At 27.1% G+C, this 13,954-nt stretch overlaps 3 protein-coding genes across 6 annotated transcripts in view; all 3 read right to left on the bottom strand.

Moving 5' to 3' along the window:
* Nucleotides 1–223: 223 nt before the first annotated feature.
* LOC122518884 (maltase A2) lies at nucleotides 224–4,677 on the bottom strand. Of its 4 annotated transcripts, none has more exons than XM_043638027.1 (12): nucleotides 4,596–4,677; nucleotides 4,360–4,440; nucleotides 3,995–4,250; nucleotides 2,821–3,199; nucleotides 2,480–2,724; nucleotides 2,186–2,311; nucleotides 1,869–2,095; nucleotides 1,601–1,784; nucleotides 1,293–1,519; nucleotides 952–957; nucleotides 487–636; nucleotides 224–411 (listed from the first exon to the last, which is right to left on the bottom strand). In XM_043638027.1, exons 3-12 carry the CDS (start codon nucleotides 4,241–4,243, stop codon nucleotides 327–329), a joined length of 1,878 nt encoding a protein of 625 aa, XP_043493962.1. In that variant the 5' UTR covers nucleotides 4,244–4,250; nucleotides 4,360–4,440; nucleotides 4,596–4,677; the 3' UTR covers nucleotides 224–326. The 4 variants fall into 4 exon arrangements, with proteins under 4 accessions (XP_043493962.1, XP_043493971.1, XP_043493952.1 ...); XM_043638036.1 differs by having other exon boundaries at nucleotides 4,360–4,427; nucleotides 4,596–4,671; XM_043638017.1 differs by having other exon boundaries at nucleotides 3,995–4,440.
* Nucleotides 4,678–6,306: 1,629 nt separating this feature from the next.
* On the bottom strand, nucleotides 6,307–11,883 carry LOC122518871 (maltase A3-like). The gene is made up of 11 exons (XM_043637990.1): nucleotides 11,645–11,883; nucleotides 10,225–10,404; nucleotides 9,968–10,125; nucleotides 9,747–9,884; nucleotides 9,459–9,664; nucleotides 9,187–9,382; nucleotides 8,644–9,098; nucleotides 8,414–8,554; nucleotides 7,319–8,337; nucleotides 6,651–6,791; nucleotides 6,307–6,490 (listed from the first exon to the last, which is right to left on the bottom strand). Exons 1-9 carry the CDS (start codon nucleotides 11,817–11,819, stop codon nucleotides 7,842–7,844), a joined length of 2,145 nt encoding a protein of 714 aa, XP_043493925.1. The 5' UTR covers nucleotides 11,820–11,883; the 3' UTR covers nucleotides 6,307–6,490; nucleotides 6,651–6,791; nucleotides 7,319–7,841.
* An 18-nt stretch (nucleotides 11,884–11,901) lies between these two features.
* LOC122518839 (sodium/calcium exchanger 1) overlaps nucleotides 11,902–13,954 on the bottom strand; it is a 106,297-nt gene continuing 104,244 nt past the window's right edge. Inside the window, exon 9 of the mRNA XM_043637974.1 lies at nucleotides 11,902–11,976. Coding sequence (XP_043493909.1) covers nucleotides 11,946–11,976 — 31 coding nt within the window. The 3' untranslated portion in view covers nucleotides 11,902–11,945. The remainder of the gene's footprint in view (nucleotides 11,977–13,954) is intronic.

Genomic DNA, 13,954 nt, shown 5'->3' with positions numbered 1-13,954 from the left:
AGATTGAATTACTGTATAATCAGTTGTAAAAAAGCAAACTTTTCTATTAGATACAGATTTATCATTATTCGCTTATGATTTAAATTAGCATTTAATATTCTTTAAATGCAAATATGTATGAAAACAGAAGTTCTATTATACTTGATTTTATTGGCACAATATGTAATATTAAATATTTCTCTTGAAATTGTAAATAATATTTAAAAAATATACAACTCTTTAATACTTTGCAACACTTTTTAATGATATAGTAATTGTAATTAACATCAAGCAAATCATTTGCATAAAATAATTACATTAATTATAAATATTGAGTATTAAATGCATTAATTGTTATCATCCTTGGGAACAAAAGTTAAAATCAATGTACTTTTAGGTAATATAGGTATCATATTTGAAGATAACTTTACCCTGAAAAATCAATGAATAATTTAACAAGATTTTGTAATGTTTTAATTTTAAATATCCTAGATTTTATGTACTTACTTCAAGACACCTCCTTGTGGAGCATAATTAGGACTACACGACAGTATAGTCACTTCTTCGGGTATTCCAGGTATAGATGATATATCTATAATCGTAGGATGTTCTTCACTTTGATATGCTACTAGGTACCCTGGATTACCACTTTTTAGCCTAAAAGTTAATTAAAAAATAAAACTAGTGTATATAAGAATTTGATAGTCTATTGATTACATTAATCAACTCGTGCATGTTATTAATAACCCATTGCACAATAATTTAACTCAATTTGGTGCTTGTGTTTAATTTGCAAGATTCACCACAAGTAGTATTTATGTTTCTCATATTTAGGTCATAAATTATCACGAGTCTCGCACGTTGTTATAGTGCAAAAGGTTAAACCACATAAATTATAATTACATATACTAGATAAAAGATCTACTTGAAATTATATGCAAAGAAATGCATGCAGTATGTTAGTAAACTCACCAACTCCTATGACACATAGAAGGTAGCATGAAAAAAGGTAAATTAATCTTTGGTTAGTTTATTATATGAAAGTATTATATGAAATTATATACCTCAAATATCAATGTAAAGACTAAATTTGAACATAACAATTGAACTTTAAATGGATCAATTTGTGTTATGTTAGGATATGAATAAAACCAATTGGTCTATTCTTTGTAAATTTATTAAGCAAGTAGTTATGTTTAATATTCCCTATTACTTGTTAATAATTTATCAGCAAATATTTAACGATTATTATATATTAAGTAAATTGCTATTAAAATATTCATATACTAAATAACTATTTAACAAGATCTTACCTTGTATAAACAAAAACAGTTCTATTTACGACTCTAGTATCAGTTTCACCGTGAAGGAATGTCGCACTCGTTCGAGCTTTAGCTAATATTGCAAATTCATTTTTGGCAGATAATGTATCATTTAATCTAAGAATAGGTGTTCCTGGTAAAAGCATAGACATTAGGGTTATGCTATCGGCTATATCTGGTGCCATTCGTTGTCGTAAACTATATTGTTCTCCATTTAGCTATAATCAGTAAATATTGTTATATTTACAGAAAAAAGTATATATATATTAGATATTTTTGTTTATTTTAATAATGCTTACATCCCATCCAGGCCAAGATGAAATATTTATCCACTGTGAAATACCTTTATTTAAAGTAGTTGCATTTATGCTAGCATTTGCTGTAGTCAGAAACTGTGAACTTTGTGGAAGACTAATTAATGTTTTTTTCTCGTTGTAAACTTCTAAAATATCTGCTCCAATGTCATTTTGCAATGCAAATAAGCTGTGGAAATTTTATTAAAATCTCATCATGTAATAAAAATAAATAATATATTTTTTTATATTTTTAAATATTAAAATTAATTACCCTTGTCCTTTAGTTTCATTGTAAACTATTTCTTGCCATTTTGTTAAAATTTCTGCATTTTCTGGTCTATCTCGCGTGTATACATGAACCAATGATTGATAATCATCAATTTCAGTTGGTATGGAACTAAGAGATTCATCCCGTAAAGAAAGATCTTCTGTCAGATATTGAGTATTTGCTAAACGGAAACCACTAATTCCCAATTTCAACCAATGTTTCAAAATATTCTGAAATAAAATAATATTAAAATAAATAAATTTATGTTAATCCATCAATAAATTCATGCAAGATAGATTATTAAATAAAAAATAACTTACTCCAAATTCTGCTATCACAGATGAGCTAGAGAAATTCAAATCTGGCTGAGCTTTTTTAAACTGATGAAGATAATATTGGCCTCTTTGTTCATTCCATTCCCAGGCAGAACCTCCATTTACGCTTAGCTATATTAAAAATAATTAACATAATAAGTCTAAAGATTTTATATAACAACAAATACTTTTTAATCAAAAAATATATAAATAACCATACAATCATGCATATGGAAAGGATGAATTTACTTGAGGCTTGCAGGTAACTATAGTATTCAAATAATTATAAGAATATTATACCCAATTATTAGGAGGTTGTCTTCTACCATCAGGAGTAGTTTTTCCATCGGCCCAAATATAGTAGTTTGTGTAGGGATCTTTCTTATTAACAGATTGTTCAAACCACGAATGGTTCATGGAAGAATAATTAGGATCTAATTCCAAAATAAGATGCTGATCTCTTTCCTTTGCAGCTTTTACAAGATCTTCTAAATCATTTAAATCACCTAGTTGCGGATCTAATTCCATGAAATTATCCGTATACCCTAAATAAGTAATGATACATGGAAATAAAAATAAGCATCTATCTTTCTTAAATAATTATCAATAGCGAACACAATTATCACTCTTTTTATTTATACCTTGTAAACTTCCTTTCATTATCGGCGGTAAAGAAATAGCTTTAATATGCTGTTCCTTTAATTCATTCAAGAGCGATTTGAAACCTTTTAAATCTTTAGTAGGCGAATCAGAAAATTGTAATTTAACGATAGGACTTTCTTCCCACCATTGTTTAGGTTTAGGTGATACGCACTTTGGTGCTACAACAATAATCGCTATAGCACCAGCAAGCATAGAGACCCATAATACCCAAAAACTAATGAATAAAAACCATCGTAGGCGAACCCAAAATGGATCATTAGCAAATTTCATTAACTCTTCTTTTCCCATTCCAGAAAGCGTCTGTTTAGGAGTTTCAATATCGATTTTTGCATCTCCATTTTCTGATATAAATTTAACCTATAAATGAAAAATAGTTTTATCTGAATCTAACAATGACAAAAATAATTAATTATGATTATTTCTTGATTTAAATCTATGTCACTAAGCAAAAGCATGACGTAATTTCGTATAATTCTTTCATCTATCAAGTATTTTTTTTTTTATTTTTTTACCAAGTTAAGTGAAGCAATAACTTAAGTCATAAATAATTTTTATTTTAAATTTATTATTTCTAAAAATAAAATTGCACTCGATGTATTGCACTGATTGATGGATCAGAAAAAGGTTAAGGTATCCAAAGATTTTTTTTTTACTTACATTTTTATAGTTCTTAATCCGTACAACATATCTCATAACCAATCAAATAGATGAAATATTTGTATTTAAAAGAAATTATTGTATTTTATTTATTTTTTAAAACAAGAGTAATATGTTTTATTCATATTGTGAATACGTCATGGTAAACGCCCAATTATGTTGGAAAAACCATGTACTTCTTACGTAAATTTCATCCTAATTTCTTCGAAGTACGAAGGAAAAATATCGTATAAATTTAAAAAAAGAAAAAAAAAAAGATTAACTTTTTTTATCGAATATGCGAACAATCAATATGTATATATATATATTGATTTTTTAACTCTCTAAGAAAAAAAATCTGTACTAACGAATGTATGTCAAATGTGTATAAATTCGATACAATGGTTACAACTTTGTTATAATTTGTCGCTTTGTTTTTTTCTCTCTCGAAAAAAAATAATTTCCCACTCAACTGTAACAAATTTCTAAGAGATTTAAAAAAAAAAGAAAAATTACCTCTGTGGCATCTTTAGTCGGCGAAATTTTACTCTCGTCCGTTAGCATTCTCTCCTTTGTCCCGTCATCGAGATCACTTTCACCCCCATTTTGTTTTCCCATGTTTAAAAGTTCGTTAGATTTTAATTGTTGATCAAAGGAAACCAAATTAGTCTCGTCCGTCTCAGACTTATACGTTGGAACGACTGAAGACGGTCGAGACGACTGCTTCGTTTCGTCGTTATCTAAATTCTGTCTCCCACTCTCCATAGTTACACTGTACGATTTTTTCAAGGCCGTAATATATATGTATACATGTAGATCATAGAACAAATAGAGAACTTTCAACTCTGGAATAGAATTCTTTGCTTACTCTGTACACTCACCCCAAACTATCTCTGTCTCTGTCTCTCTTTCTCTCTCTCTTTCTTATCCAGCGTAGCTTAATTCGAATCTACACACACAATCTTAAAGATATAATTTAATTTATTAATAAACATAGACAATGATATTATATATCTTTTTAGGGATCGTGATATTTTTTTGTTTTTAGGATAGAAATTATAAAACGTATAATATAGATTTATAAAGAAAAAGAAATAAATTATTTTTTGTAACTCACCTTAAGCTTAAACACCACCCAACAGCATCCACTGACATCCCTCGAATGAGATCGAATGATTCTTTTGCGCAACTCCCTGTCGAACAATTCAACGATTCTTTTTATTCCTTCGCTTTCTACTTCTTGAAATTAACAAAAAACAGTATGAAATATGATCACGTTATGAGAGATAAGAGGGAGAACACGTAGGAATTCAGGGCTGTATAATATATTTTTTTTCTTCTGGTATGCTTTTTTTGTTGTTATTTTTTTTCAAATTCGAAAGATACAAGTTTTCGAAAATGTTTTCTATCTGTCAGTTAATTTACGTTGGCTTTTTTTGTTATTCAAAATTTATATTTTGTTATATTGAATAGAATATATATATTTATTACGACGTAAATTAAAAAGTTTTAATGAAAAATAAATTTAATCCAGGCATCCTTGGGAACGATGGCTTCTTCATATTCCATAAAATATTACTTAATTTTTATCATTTTATTTCTATTTTCATTTATGCTAGTATTAATTGTTCGCAAGAACCCTACAGATAAAATGCGTTCTATTTTTTTGTTTTGACAATCCTTTAATAGAAAAAACTTTTAACTTTCTTGCAAGGTAAATTTGTTAAATTTTTATTAGAGGCGTTTTGAGAAAAGCTGAATTCAGCAAGGGTGCTTAGAATAACAAATGTTTTGGAATTACTGATTTAATATATTATTGTATTTTATTGACTCGGGGGTTTACAATGTCTAGATTCGGTACTTTACTTCGGTTAATTTGTTTAACTCCATAATCTGCATGTCATACACCATTGTTTTTGGTACACATCGATTTTTATCGAAACGACTACTTCAACAGATATAATAAGGCGCGAGATTTAATTATTTATTCTTTGTTTTTATATTGAAATTCATCTTAAGATTAAAGGAAGTTAATAAAAGAAATAAAAAAATTTTCTATATATATACATTTACGGGATGTTACAAAAGAGAAAAAAGAAGCAAGCCAGGAAATAAATATTGATTTATTAATACGTGAGTGAAGTGAACAATATTGTTTTTATATTAGGCTGAAAAATTTTCAATCCATCCACCCAAAATTACTACATTTTGTTTTTTATTTGAAGATATGAATTTTTACTTGTAATGTTGTTAAAAAAAATATGGGTCATTCCGAAAATTTGTCAAAACAAATGTTATAATTTTTCAATATTAATTTAAACAATTTTATTATACACTTCTGTATTTATTTATAGATATTTCTAGCTGTTATTACGTTAACGCGTGATCCGTTCTTGTATTTAATCCGATCACACTTATTAAGGATTTAGCTTTGTGTGATTATTATAGTATCATGTTTCCTGCTATGCTTATAATATAACAGTGAAAGTAACTGCAAGAACTTTGTATTCTTGATTTCTTGCTTTCTATAAATAAATCTTTGACTGGGGACGCTGATATATTTGTTTATTGTGTATTTATCTTAAGTTTCACTTAAATGCTATATTATTAATAAATAATCTTTCTCGATTGTTATACAAAATAAATTGGAAATATAATTTTATTTTTTATCTATGTAATATATGTATATGATATTAAAATATATTTCTCTTTCTCTTTTTATATAATATTTGTTTTATAAATCATTTGTAAATCTTGTTATCATTACTTTCCGCGATTACAGTTTTCTTTACTCAGATAATTATAAAAGCATTACTTTAACAAATAAGTTTAATAAACTCATCATATTTTATTGAACATTTTTGATCGGGTTAGGACATGTTTGCCATGAGACATTGCAATACATAAAAATAGAAGTTATAAGAGCCAGTACAAGAGTAGCCCATAACATCCAAAATAAACATAATCGTGTTTTCATCCAAGACGGTGTGACGTTGTAATTGTGGTAACAGTCTGAAAGAAAGAAATTCCTTATCATTATTATTATTTTTTTCTTTTATATATTTTATTTTTACATTCATAAAATATCCAAATACTATTATAATTGCAAAATAAATAACAAATGTAAATAAACGTATTTAATTAACAAATAAAAGAAGATCAATCGGCGTACCATTTAAATTTGATTGTTCGATTATGTTTATACTCATACTGTCGTAAATCTTCTTGCAAGAATAGCAACAAATCTTTTCGTCGCGTTCCATTCTTTTATATTTTTAGTTTCGATGTTTCTTCGTAGGATAACAGTAACGAACTAATAAAAACATACGACGAGATAATATATATATATATATATATATATATAGCTGACTAGGATTCACTCACTGTCAGTTAAGAATGACTGTATATAAACCGACTATATATATAAACACATAATGTCGCGTGAGTATGTATGTGTGTATATATATATATACGTATATATGTATACATATTCAGACAATCTATAAAATATGTTTTAGTTGACTGTGTTAGAGCGCTGGAAGGGGGGCATATTTTAAAATTTTCATAGTTTGTTTCACTTACAATAGCTTGAGATCACTTATCTTCCCTTTCCTGTGCTCTAAACACATCCCACTGAAACACATTTTATAGATTGACCGAAATCCTGTATGTGTATTAAGTGCATTATTGTTATAGGATAATACAAAATGCCATAGTTCACTTTCGTAAGTTTACGAATAACATGAGTCACGTATTCTTGTAGTAATTAATTTTTATTTTTTTTTAAATAGTATTCTTATCCATATGCATATAAGTTAGCATATATTCATTTATGTTTACCTCTTTAGGCATCTATTATAAATAGTTCCTTAGGACAGAAATATTTTTTTGAATACTTTTTTATGAAATTAGAAATTTTTTTATGAACTATTTCACATATTAGTCAAGTTTATTATTTAAGTTATTCTTTTTTTGATAAAATTCTAATTTAATCAAATTGACCACATTTGTTATTGAAATTATCAGAAGACTTAATATAAAATGATTGTATATAGTTTAAAAAATATTTTGGAAACTATTTATTTTTGCGTTAACGCAAGATAAACTCGTTTTGTTCTCTTCTGAACGAACGTATACCTTCAACTGTATCTATGTTATTGCTAGTAGTCTTGCATATGTCATCTGATGAAGTCAATTTATAAATCACAGCTGAACTTGTTTTTATTAACTCGATGTGATTCATCTCGTACATTGTTACATCTCGATACATGTGAATATTTCGTTATTGATAAAGTATAAATTCAGTTTTTAAGTTTTAGGATTAAAATAAAGTAATATATATTTTATGTGATTTCTTATTTTATTAAATATTATTGTATAAGATAATTAAAAACTTAGGAAATATTATAACAGTCAATGTTGTAACTAATATAAAAATAAACGTAGAAGTGGTGGTTACTTCTGAATAGTTATTTGAGTCTGTAGTTGTCTGTGGCGTTTTTGGTGTCGTTGTGTTTATTGTTGTACTATTTGTTTGTGGCGTTTTTGGTGTCGTTGTGTTTATTGTTGTACTATCTGTCGTTGTTGTTCCTGATTTTTCGGTCGTTGTGCTACCTGTGTTTTTAGTTGTGATTTCTGTACTATTCGTCTGTGGCGTTTCTGATTTACTAGTCGTAGAAGATGTTGTTTTATCGCTGGGTTTAATACTTGATATAGTTGTATCTGTAGAATTGGAAGCTGTATTGTCTGTTGTACTGATAGTAGATATAGTAGGTACAGTGGAAGTAGGATTGGCTTTTCCTCTTAATACTAAAGCAGCATTTGCCGTAAGCATAAAATTGCTTTTTGGTACAGTATTTCTAAAAGAATAAATTAATATTATTTATCTCAATAGTCGGGTAGTAAATACTGTTTTTCAAATTTATATATACTCACGTAGTATATATGGCGTTGCTCGAATATACTACAATTTCTAAATTATCATTTATATCTGGATATAAAGATGTCAGATTTATTTGTTCTCGATGAATCCACAGGTTCACAATAATTATATATATAGGATGATCTTGCAACGATCTGCATATAAACGTATAATAAAGTAGAATAGAAAAGTAGAATAGAATGTCATGAATATATATGTTCTTAATAATTTCGAATATACAAACCGTTTTAAAATAAGTACGTTGTTGTTATTAGTTGATTTAAGTTCATAATCTCCGTGAGTAAAAACTGGTTCTTTTCTAAGTTTAGCTAATTTTTTATATGTTTTTAAATTGCTCTGTTTTTGCGCTTTTTGATATTCCACATTTCTAGTGGCATACTCAGGATGTACAGGAAGATATGTAGTTTCATTTGTAGAGAAACCAGCAGATAATTTGTTATTCCATTGCATGGGTGTTCTCGCTGGATCTCGGGAAAAATTTTCATATGTGTCTGATGTTTGACCGCAACCCATTGGATCAATCGTTCTATCCCACGAAATTTTGGAATCTAACATTGCTATTTCTTCGCCATAATATGTATATGCTTGTCCAGGCAGAAGTAAACTAAGCATATGAAGTCCATCGACTCGATTTAATCCAATTCTTGATGGTACTCTTGAGAAATCTTGATTACTTAACTGCAATAATAAAAAACTTATTCAGTATAAACGATTTATTTTCTCATGAATAATTAACCATTCTACAATGTATGCATTTTTTTCTTACCATCCAATTAGTGCTTGCATTTTCTGGTAGAAGTTGAAACCATTCGTCTATTACATTTTTAATATAACTAGCATCTGTTTTATTGTGAATAGGATTGATGAAGCGTACATTAGTAGGCTCAATTCCTTCGTGTGTAGCATTACCGTAATAAGCTATAAGATTATAATCAGAATCATATGATTCTGCTATTAATAATCTGAAAAATAAATATATGATTGCATTTCAATAAAATCATTTTGATATTAATTTAGTGAGCAAAAAATAAAACTTACTTTGAAGACGCATTATTTACTTCTACCCAATTGTTGATATAGGCACGAAATACATAAAGAAGCTCGGTACTTTCTTTGAGTCCAAAAGTATAATTACCACTCCCCACAGATGGTTCATTTCGTAATTCTTTATCTTCAAAGAAATATGGTACCGAATCTATATGAAAACCATCTACACCTTTTCCTAACCAGAATTTGAAAATATCCTGTTACATGGAAAAATATCATTTACTATTTATTTTTAAAACAAATAAGATTTATATAGCTGTTTGAATGTTTTTATCATACCAGTAATTCATCAATGACATTTTTATTTCGTAAATTAAGATCTGGTTGTTTCTCATGAAATTTATGATAATACCATTTTTTTTTAGTGTTATTCCAAGTCCATGCAGATCCTTTTTTATCTTTATTATACGTGCTTACCTAGTTAAACAATATTATCTCTTATATTATTTGTTTCTTATATTATAATAATATTTTCAAATATCCCTTTGAATTATACTTACCCAATTATTGGGTGGTATCCTGTTACCTTCCTCATCTTTCTTCCCATCTGACCAAATATAGTAATCATCGTAACCATCGCGATTATTCACAGATAAATAAAACCATGGGTGCTTGATGCTAGAATGATTTGGTATTATGTCTAGAATAACCTTTAATCCTGAAAAACAAAGTTTAAAAATGTTTATTATATAATAAAAATGTAATGAGATTTATCATGGACATGTATGTTAAGAATAATCAAATAAGATAGAAATACCTAGGTTATGTGCTTTTTCTACCAACGTATCAAAATCTTCAACATTTCCAAATAAAGGATTTATATATTTATGATCAGAAACATCGTATCCACTGTCAACCAAAGGAGATTCATAAATTGGATTAAGCCATATTGTCTCAACTCCGAGTTCTTTAATATAATCAAGCTTATTAATTATGCCTGTAACATTAAAATGTGTTGTTGTGCATCATTTATAAATATAATTATTATATATTTCTAATATATACTTGTTTTATGTTAAATTTCTATATAAATAGGAATTCGATTAATACAAGTACAATATAGCTAGTTACATTTTTCAAATTTCGCGCCTAAGTTAACGAAGCGGAAAAGAAAACAATATGACCGACAATGATTAAATCAGTTATCGAAGCTACCGTATAATTTATAAGATAAAATCGATAAAGGTGTATATTTTTGTTAAAATTGGTAATTATAAAAATTAACATTTATTATCTTACAACGTCTAATTTTCTTTAAGTTTATTAAAGAACAAAAGTATAACTTTTTTATTGCATGTATCTCATTGGTCAAGAATACAATAGATTTTAATGTATATAGGATTATATTTGAGAAATTTTTTTTTTAATTTTTTACTTTATGAATCAAATTTATGATAATAACATCTTTCTCTCGTAAGAATTGTTCGTATAATATCGACAATAATTATAATTATGAAGCGTTTTAATTGTTAGTAAGTAACTACGTTTAGATTTAATAATATATGTATATATAACAATCAGTACTTTTTTAAAAATAAAGTCGTTGACTTTTTGATATAACGTAGATTATAAAAAAAGTTTCTTCTGTCGATAATATAGAGCGCATTATTAAGATGATCAATAGAGGCGCTGAAATCGGTCATTTATTCTGTCGATAAAAAATTGATCAAATGTAAAACAGATTCATTAGGAGTAGCAATTGATATTCGGTGTCTTTTAAACAAATTTATTATTTATTTATAAAATAATCATACATCCGTTATTACTCGAAATAGTCTCCGTTATTTTCAATTACTTTGATCCATTTTTCAAATCAAGATGTTGATTTTGATACAATGAATTTGATATCAAAGTATCGAATTAATTGCCACACTTGATATGTATCTTTGGTAATAAGATTACATTTGAAATTAAGTTAATTATATATTGTTTTTTTTGTTTCAGATGGTGTAAATTTCAAAAAAACGTTATTACTATTCTACTATTCGAAGTTTCTCCAGTATAAAAGTTTTCCAATACGGTGAGAAAAAGATTTATTAATATTTTTTTTATACTCGATTTATATATTTAGGGTGTAGTTTTTTTTAAATTTGTGAACATAAAAACGAAAGGATTTATCCAAATTTAGAGAAAGGGATATACGTAAATTGATTACGTGTATTAGATAAATAACGTACCTTTCAAATCACCTTCACCATCGCCATTGCTATCTTGAAATCCTCTTGGCCAGATTTGATATACGAGTGTTGTTTCCCACCATTCTTTATTCGGTAGATCGACAGATTTTATTCCTCTTGTTAAAATTCCCAAGAGCAAAATCAAACGTAACATCGTGCACATTGACTCTGCCATAATCGCGATTTGTTATAGGATTGATATGATATTCGTCCGTATAGTGTAGCTTTTGTTTTTTGCTTGTTTTTACATATCCGGATTATCGACTGTTTTATCGGACGTTATTGTTCCGATGTTTGAGTTTTAATCATCGATGGATTGCCTTGTAATCTGCCTGCAACATGAAAAATGTGTTTTTTTTTTTTCTTTTTTCGACATTAGAGTTTCTTTTTTTCGACGAAATGAATATACTTATGTACATATTTATACATCCAGATGTATTTTTATTGAAAACTCGAAATTGTTGAGAATATTTGAATGCTTGAAAAAAGAAATGAAAGATACGAGATATTAAATGTTACCAATAAATAAATTTATATAACGATAAACGCTGTGATCAAATTATTTGTAACATAGATCTAAAAAGATTCCCACGAGTATTGTTAAAAAAGCATTTGAAGCTGTTTATAGCTTGAATTTACTTTAAAAATATTTTAGTAGTTTCGTAACTCTATACACAAGTTTAAAAGTATACGTGTTAAAAAATCAAGAATATCAGGTTGAGAAAAGAATTTTATCAGTTACTCAATCCATAATCGTATCGTTAACGGTATTATTACTTTATCGTGTTTTCAATGATATTACAAAGTTACGAATATATTTGTTACAACAAAATATGATATGAATTGATCAGATTATTTAAAGCTGTAAAAATATTTATAAAAAGATTTTATTTTTATTCTATACGATTATTATTATTATAATAATAGTCTTGCATTCATATATTAATAAATATATAAGAATACATCAAGGAATGAATAACGTATATAAATTATTAGTATTTCTATTTTTATTTCATTCAATTATAATTAAAATAATATTGTCAGTAAAAGGTTGTTCAATTTAGAGTAGAAAGAGAGTCAGGAGCAATAAATGGTAGTAAAAAAGCAAGCATAAGATGACACGCTTGTTAAGATGAAGTTTCCTTGGCATTCTCGATCTTGGCATTCTTCCTAAGTCGTTTTGACGCGCGTTCAAACGATTCTTCTCTCTCTCTTTCTCTCTCTCTTCTCTCTTTCTCTTTCTCTTTTTCTATTCTCAATCAAATACAATGTCATGCGATAATAGCTTTATAAAATAATATTTTTCTTTCGCCAAAGATGTCAATAATTCAGTTAATACACATTTCTCGATAACGTATATTAAAACATATATTTATAAAATAAGATAGGAGTAATGATTTCACTTACCTTGAAAATTACCCAAAACAATTTTTTTTAATTAAAACAGTTTAAACATTATTTATCAATAATTTTCACTTTAAAATGCCGGCCAATTTCAATTATTAAATTATTTCATCACCTAATCACTTGTCAGTAAATAAAAACCTTTATTGCATATTTCAAGAACGCGTTATAAATGTTATATCAATTAGATTGACAAAAATAAAACAAGAGAAAGAAGCGGAAAAAAAAAGAAATTTTTGATATCGACGTGATATTCAGCAAGCCAGAAACGTTAATGAAAACGAAATTGATCGTTGTGCTTAGCCAAAGCTTGAGTTCTCCCCACCAAATGATTTTTGACAATTATACCTATCGGAAAACGTTTAAACGTGAGATCCTATTGGTACGTACTAATATATAGATAAATTTTATTTTTTTTCTTAATCTATAAACGATTCTCTTTCATATACGCTTTCTTTTTCTCACCTATGATTTTATCGTGTTTAAACTAGTATAATATCATATATATATATTATTTTATTCGCAATTTTACAGTTAGACAAATAATTAAGCACATTTTCTACTTTTAGCCAATTACCAGATTACGTCATGAGTTAATTTGATATTTTATTGTACCTATATGAACGTTTGATATCGTATATTTGTGTTTTCTGTTTTTTACAATTTAGATTTTATATTTAATTTAACTATTTATTTATATATATGTGTATATATTATTTTTTAAATAGATCGTAAAGTTTTAATTAATTTTAATAGCGTATTGTTGTAGTCGCATAAAAACGAAAATTATAGATATGAATAAATATTATTATATATATTTTTGTAAACTTTTCTAAACGAGAACGTAAAAAATCACTTAACAGATAATCTCGAGTAATTTTCCTTATTAGGAGGATAGCCCAAATA

The sequence above is a fragment of the Polistes fuscatus genome, unplaced genomic scaffold (assembly GCF_010416935.1).
Source record: "Polistes fuscatus isolate 324 unplaced genomic scaffold, CU_Pfus_HIC Scaffold1, whole genome shotgun sequence".
NCBI classification, from domain to species: domain Eukaryota; kingdom Metazoa; phylum Arthropoda; class Insecta; order Hymenoptera; family Vespidae; genus Polistes; species Polistes fuscatus.
Note: the sequence above shows the minus strand (reverse complement) of the source record. Positions and strands in the feature narration are given on the sequence as shown.

Coding starts and splice junctions, on each gene's coding strand:
- LOC122518884 (XM_043638017.1), bottom strand. CDS start 4,243: ATGGAGAGTGGGAGACAGAATTTAGATAACGACGAAACGAAGCAGTCG. Junction 3,200..3,994: donor CGACTAAAGATGCCACAGAG/GTAATTTTTCTT, acceptor TTTCATTTATAG/GTTAAATTTATATCAGAAAA. Junction 1,520..1,600: donor CATCTTGGCCTGGATGGGAT/GTAAGCATTATT, acceptor TACTGATTATAG/CTAAATGGAGAACAATATAG.
- LOC122518871 (XM_043637990.1), bottom strand. CDS start 11,819: ATGGCAGAGTCAATGTGCACGATGTTACGTTTGATTTTGCTCTTGGGA. Junction 10,126..10,224: donor AGAAAAAGCACATAACCTAG/GTATTTCTATCT, acceptor TTTGTTTTTCAG/GATTAAAGGTTATTCTAGAC. Junction 9,665..9,746: donor ATGTCATTGATGAATTACTG/GTATGATAAAAA, acceptor TCCATGTAACAG/GATATTTTCAAATTCTGGTT.